This window comes from Penaeus chinensis, chromosome 18 (assembly GCF_019202785.1).
Source record: "Penaeus chinensis breed Huanghai No. 1 chromosome 18, ASM1920278v2, whole genome shotgun sequence".
Lineage (NCBI taxonomy): Eukaryota > Metazoa > Arthropoda > Malacostraca > Decapoda > Penaeidae > Penaeus > Penaeus chinensis.
The window spans coordinates 17,194,008-17,201,507 of NC_061836.1; the positions used below are offsets into that span (position 1 = coordinate 17,194,008).

Here is a 7,500-nt window from a genome sequence, read left to right on the forward strand (position 1 = left end):
ATTTTCCCGTCAATTCAAGGAATGGGGAAATCAGGATCGGTCACTAGGGCCAACTGATAGACTCCTTGCTGCTGAGCACATGTGGAGCCATCTGTATGTAACAAAACTTACTAAAATCTAAAGGGGACGGTAAATGAACCCACTGACATTGGGTTAAATGATGAAACTAAATATTCCTGTTTGTTTGTTTTTGTCATACTTTTTAAAACCAAAGAAGAATATTTTCCTAGGAATGAACTTATAATACAAATATTCACATTTTCTTTTTTTTAATTTTCCATATTACAAACGCTTAACTTAATTAAATTACATAGTTGCTCTTGAATGTCAAGTTTTATATGTACACTAAAAAAGAATCATTGAGAGCAGGATAGAAACAAGGACATTCGAGCCAATAAGTCCACAACAAACAGTTTCTGTGGCCACTTCCTTAAAAGTTTGAATTGTTCCAACATGACATAAAAGTAGAAACCTAATTCTCCGTGTTTACAACTGTAACTTGTTCACTACATAAAAGCATTAGACCTCAGGACACACGTTCATAACCATTGGATTAAATATTTAACAGAATTAACGTACCCCCAAGCTAATTGTATTGTTCCTGTACTTTACACATTTAAGATCAATGATAAATTAATCACTCTGTACTGTTTTAGTAGTAATATGGAATCCAGTAAATATGACATAAAAGCACCAGAGAACACTTCAGAAAACATGAAGATAATTGAACCCACCTGTAAGAGTCGAATGTAAAAAATCTACTGTGAAATGTATATTTCAGATTTTACTCATAATGATTATTAACCTTCACGTGAGTCACTACCATATCGAATAAAATCTTTAAAGAATCAGAGTTATAAGTTTTCCCTTCACTTTTTTCTTTTTTTCTTTTTTGTTCCTGCAATTACATTCTGAAAGATGAACTGAGTGATTGATTTATATAACTCCTGAAAAGAATAAAATAAAGAAAAAGAAACCTAGCTCACACCATCAAGGAAACAATATTGGGAAAGTAATTTGTTCTCACATACAACAAATGCTTTGCTGTTTTATTTGGAATATGAGATGAAGTTTTCAAAAGCAGCAGCCAAAAGATGTGAATACATTTCCCAATCACTTCACACCAATGGAATAAAGTAGTGGAAATAAAACAATAACTGTTAAAGGATCTAACTTAAGAGTACTATGATCTAATTCCACCTGTAAATAGAGTAACAATAGAGTAACAAGAGTACTGACTTGTACATTGGTCTTAAAAAGTATATTTTGTAACTCACACGAGAGGAAATACGAAGGATGTCAGGATTTGGCAAAAGACTAATGTTCTAACCTAATTCAACAAACTATGTTCTCGTCTAACTTAACTGAACTAAATCACTTCACTTTCAGGATGTGAACCCTTCTATAGAACACATTAGTACAAGGGCAAAATCAACTGAGCTACTACTGTCACAGTATGAGGTGAATGGGTTTGTGTGCCTGTTAGCATAATCTACACAACTGACAAAATCACATACAAATATTTCTGAAATATAGTTGACTTCTGCAATTTGACATTTCCTGTTACAATATATCATAAGTGAGAGTAGATGTCATTTTTCAACTGACAAGATCGTCATTGTTTCTAGTTTCTGTTGTCTTACATCCCTTTGATAAGAAAGATATTCCCTTAGATATAAAATCATGTACACATCGTATCATGTTTGCAGAGATCCACTTTCACACACATAAAAAGTGAAAACCACAAGTGTCCCCAACTAATCAGACTGAATCTTTTCCCTGGAAACCATGACAACACGAGCTGTTATTAACTGAAACATTCAGAAGAATACTTGGATATTTACCTTCATTTTTTAAAAAGTTATAAGAGTTCACCATGGTGTCAAAGATCAAAGATCCATCCATTTAGCTGGGGTTGACAACCTCACGCACACACTACACTGTTCCCTGTACTCTCGCTATACCACAAGTCTCCTCATTTTCTACTGGCTAGTGCATTGGCTAACCAATCCATTGACTGATCTAGCCCCTCTCCCTTAATGGCAGAGGTCTTGAATATCTGGAAGGTTCGTGTCTTGAGAGCATCTAGACCAAGGGCTGAGTGAACCTCAGCAACTGTCATAGCTCCTTCCATGTCCTGCTTGTTGGCTAACACCACTAGGATTGCTGATTTCAATTCTTCTTCCTGTGTTTTAAAAGAATATATATATCAATTTAAATCATTTATATCATATATACTCATATATTAATTTTTAAGAGGAATTATGCATCCATATAGCTGTATATTAAATACTTATAGAGTGCAATCATAAATTTTATGAGGACTTTCAGTTTTGTTTTCTGTAGGTTTTGCTGCGTGCTGAAGTATATCTCAGCTCCCAAGCAACAACACCTGTGATATCTGGTCATTACAGCCACTCTACCAACCATTTTTTACACATGCAAAACTCACTTATCCAAATGGCTAGTCACCTGCTGCCTAAGAAGGTGAAGTGCAAACCGTGCTGTTTGCATTGTCCCATTATTCACACCAAGTTACTAGCTATGTAGAAATGCATAGTGCAAATTGTACTATTTGCACCACAAGTTTTATCTGGACTATTAATGTTACCACCACTTTGCCTGCTCTGAGCTTTGAAACTAGAAGTGCAGTGTTGAATTGTTTGATCATTACATGTATATTGATAATAAAATACTGAACCTTTATCTTCTGCAACTTGATCCAATGCCATTGGGAACATTTGCTGTAGTGCTGTTTTGTGTAATGCCTATACATATAGATGGTTCCACAAGTGCATAGCCACTAAGGTGCCAGACCTCATACCCTTACCTGATTTCACTTTTCTTTGACATTTGTGGATTATCTTATATTGCTATCAATACCAATGCTGTTATTATGAGTACATCAAAGTTATTATTAAGTTATTAATATTACTAATAGCAATATAAGATACTGCAAAGATTCCAACAATTCACTTCTTTGAGAATATGGAAATAATTTAAATATGTTAGGATTACCAACTGTTAACCCCCGGGTGAAGAAAATTTTTAAAAAACACAACGTGCCGACTTTGAGCGCAGAAGTCTGAGACATCAAGCAGAATCACCGGCTTGTAGCGCTTTGGCACGCTGCCGCGGCATACAGCCACACACCACAGATTGAGTGGTTTCTTTTGACCCATCAGGAAGGGGTTAACAATGCCAATTTTTTTGTAAGCTGGCAGCCCTGAGCAAACATCATTTGACATAGCAACAGACTGGTCAATTTAGTGTTTTAGAAGCAAGGCCTATTTGGGCATACACCTAAAAGCTACTACATTCATGTGATTGCACACATTCAGTTGATAGCCTAAAAGCCACCAAATTCAAAACAATGTAAGCACCTTTCATTCTAATGTGACTCCATGGACTTCTGTTTTACCTAAAGAACTGTCAGTTACACAAATAAATTTAAGACAGATTAAACCAAAATTTGAACATAAATGTTTATTTCACTGAACCTGTTAGTGCCCAACACTGGGTATGTTTCCCATGCCAAAGAAAATCCCAACACTATCATGGCCATGTCGACTCTCACCACAACTCAGAATAACAATCTTGTCAGAGGTAAGCGACACTGGTAAGGCATAAATCCTAGGATACAAGTAATGATTTCTGGACTAGTTGTTACACAGTGAACCCAAGAAATACATACACATTCTTGATTCAATCTTAATATTCATTTCACTTGAGTACTAGGATCTTCTGATATACTGCCCTGAAATTTGGTGAAGCTAGTGAGAAATTAGGAATTTTGTACATGATTAATCAAATCTCCATAGTAAGAGATAAACACAAAATCCTAATATCATGATAACCTAGTAAAAAGTTATTAGTTCCTAAACCTTACTTGTCAGGGCTTCATCCTATCCTTCCCTTAGCAAATATATCCATTGTACAGGTTCTAGAAATTGTTAACCTTTACTGTCATTTATTGTTATTTATAGTTAATGGTTAATGGTTACAAAGCAAAATAAATGAGCTAGACATCAAAAGAAAAGTATAGTATTGAAAAGGATAAAGAGGGGGGTTGATAACTCAATGTGCTACATGTACCAAGTAGTACAGTAGTTTACGATAGTATTGAGAGGTTAAGGGCGATCAAATAAAAAAATAGTTTTAGAAGAAATGTCAGAAGAAGGATCTAAGTAAGGGTATTGTTGTGAGAAAAGGGCAGTCATGAGGGAACAGAAGGGATAACAAGGAGGAGGGGGGTTGATGCGGATGAACCAGGGGGGAATGGGATGTGTTGGGAAGGAGTGGAAGGAAGGGGTGTTGGGGGACCTTGATTGGGAGGAAGACAGATGTCAGCAGTCACTCTGAGTACAGAAGGAGCTGAGAGTTGGAGGATGAATGGGGTATAGAAATGTTATCTTGGGGCTTGATTAGATAGTTTTGAATGTCCATAAGTTTCTGAAATCAAGTTGGTTGGGGAGGTTTTCTAATTAGGGAAAGAAGAGGTAAAAGACATTTGAGAGACAGAGGAAGAGGTAGGTGTAGAAGAGGATGCAGTAGATGATGATGTGGAATGTTTAGATTGTCTGATGTGTTGAGTAGAGTGAGGAAGAGGAGAGGTAAGCACTGGGGAAGTAGGGATTGGAGTGCCTGGATTTAGACTGGCAAAAGAATTTGACTGGGAGAGGGAGGGGGCAGAAGTGGGAACGTAAGGAGTTGCATGAAGAGATATTAGTGGAGATGTAGAAACATTTTGGAGAGATGCAGGAAGGGGAAAGCAAAGGACAGCACTGGATCAGGTTGCAAAAGAAAGACCTCATTACTGTGCTACCTGCATGGCTTCAGATAAAGCGAGGTCAAGTTTAAATCTGAGGAATGCTTCCTCAAACTTGTAGGTAGGGCAGCCCCTATAAAATACATTATGGGAACCACCACAATTGGCACGTGCATGTTTGCACACAGTAGGTCGAACAATCATGCCCAGGTTGGACACAGAGGGAAGCAGGCCGTGGAGTAACAATGGTTAGCAGGGTGGCCAAACACCAATATTTCTGACACTGATGGGGGAGGGGTCGATATTCTGAAACAGGTCAGGGCTCAATGCCAATATAAACTTCACAGAGGCCATAACTATGGAAGGTGATATTGGCAATATTGGTGTAGGATTTTCAGCAGTCTTTGAGGGGAAAAAAGTAGCACTGTACTGATACTGCATCATAGTCAATGAGGGAGGCAGGAATAGGTTTGCCTTTCAGGTCAATCAGGGTTGATAGTGCTTGGGACTCAGATGTAACTGTGAGAAGGCATGAACAATCAGAAGTTCGCCTACTTAGTTTTTAGTGGCATTGTTGGAATAGGAAGCTAAAGGGCTGTAGGGGGAGTTGGGTAGTGCTACGGGGAAGTGGACAGCAAGGATGCAGCGTAGTAATAAGGGAGGAGGCGGTTGAAAGTGAGAATGAAAAAATGGAATGGAGGATGTTGGGAGAGGAAGGAATGTTTTCTTAAAGGCTGGGTAATGACCTGGGTAGGACTGGAATACAATATTCATATATATAATATCTATATATAAAATATACATATACATATATATATATAAAATATATGATATATATATAAAATATATATAATATACATATAATACATATGATATATAAAATATATATTATATATATAATACATATAAATATATATTATATATATACAATATATATAATATATATAAATATATATATATATAATATATATAACACATATATAATATATATATTATATTCATATACATATAAGGATGCATACATATACATACACAAATTATATATAGTATATATATCTACATATACATACATATTCATATATAAATACACATACACATATATATAAACACATATATATAAACATATATATATATAAACATACATATACATGTTTACATATATACATAGCTATCTATACATATATTTACACATATTCATATATGCAAACATAATTATACATCTATATTATATACATATACATTATATACACATATATGTATATGTATATTTATATATACACATATACACATATACATATAAATACATATACATATATATATATATACATATGCATAAATACTCATATACATACATTTACATATATATACATATGCATAAATACTCATAAACATACATATACATATATACATACATATATATATCATATATGTATACATATATATATATATACGAATACATATATATACAAATACATATATATACAAATACATATATATACAAATACATATATATACAAATACATATATATATATATATATATATATATATATATATGTATATATATATATGTATTTACAAATACATATATATACATATATACATATAATTACATATATATAATATATACATAAATATATACATATAATTACATATATATAATATATACATACATATATACATATAATTACATATATATAATATATACATACATATACAAATATATATATATAATATATATATATAATATATATAATATATATATATAATATATATATATAATATATATATATATATATATATATATATATATATACATGTACATATACACATATCTGTATATATACATACATATCCATATCTGTATATATACATACATATACATATCTGTATATATACATACATATACATATATATATATATATATATATATATATATATAAACATAAACATATACATAATAATTAAGTGCATACTACTTTTTCCTGGTGGCATAGTATCTCTTGCAAGAATACACTCCTACAGGTGCTCACATCAAGCATGGCTGGTCAACCATTCCCACCAACATAGACTGTGTGTTGACCATTTTACTGCTTCCATGTTTTCTCTAAAACAATGCTGATACCATTGGAATTACGTTTACATTTTGCTGAACTATTACTTTAGTCCTGTAACATTACTCTTAGAGAAAGCCAAAACCCACTGGATCCAGGTGACATGGACATCTTGTAATTAAAAAAATTGGCTGAGGGGCAGGTGACAGGAACATCCCATCATGAGAAATTGTTACCGAGTGTTGGGTGGTGGGGATTTCTCATCATGAGTACACAAAGTACTTGAAGTGAGACTGACACAGTGGGTCTTCAGGAAAGGGGTTCATCCACTTCCTCTTTCTAATGGTCCACAAGGAGAGAGTTGGCAAGGGTAACAGTTGGCAAGAACCTATTCCTGCCTACTGTTACCAGAAGTGTAGTGTGTGGAAAATTAAATAATAATATGAAAATACAATAACAATATTATTTTTGTTACATGGAATATAAACAACCTGGAGATATAATATGGAGTCTGTTCAATGAAAATACTGTATCATCATCTTGATACAGCATAACAAAAATGCATTTCCAGAAAAAAGGCTAACAGCACTGTAAAGGGGCCAAAGAGTTTTGATACTGCATGTGAGTGTGAGTGTAGGCCCGTCTTACAAACCACACTTGGGAGAATCACCACTTAGGGA

At 33.8% G+C, this 7,500-nt stretch overlaps 1 protein-coding gene across 1 annotated transcript in view; it reads right to left on the reverse strand.

Moving 5' to 3' along the window:
• Positions 1–252: 252 nt before the first annotated feature.
• LOC125034562 (ADP-ribosylation factor-like protein 1) overlaps positions 253–7,500 on the reverse strand; it is a 14,748-nt gene continuing 7,500 nt past the window's right edge. Inside the window, exon 4 of the mRNA XM_047626452.1 lies at positions 253–2,185. Within this exon, the coding sequence (XP_047482408.1) occupies positions 1,976–2,185 (210 nt within the window). The 3' untranslated portion in view covers positions 253–1,975. The remainder of the gene's footprint in view (positions 2,186–7,500) is intronic.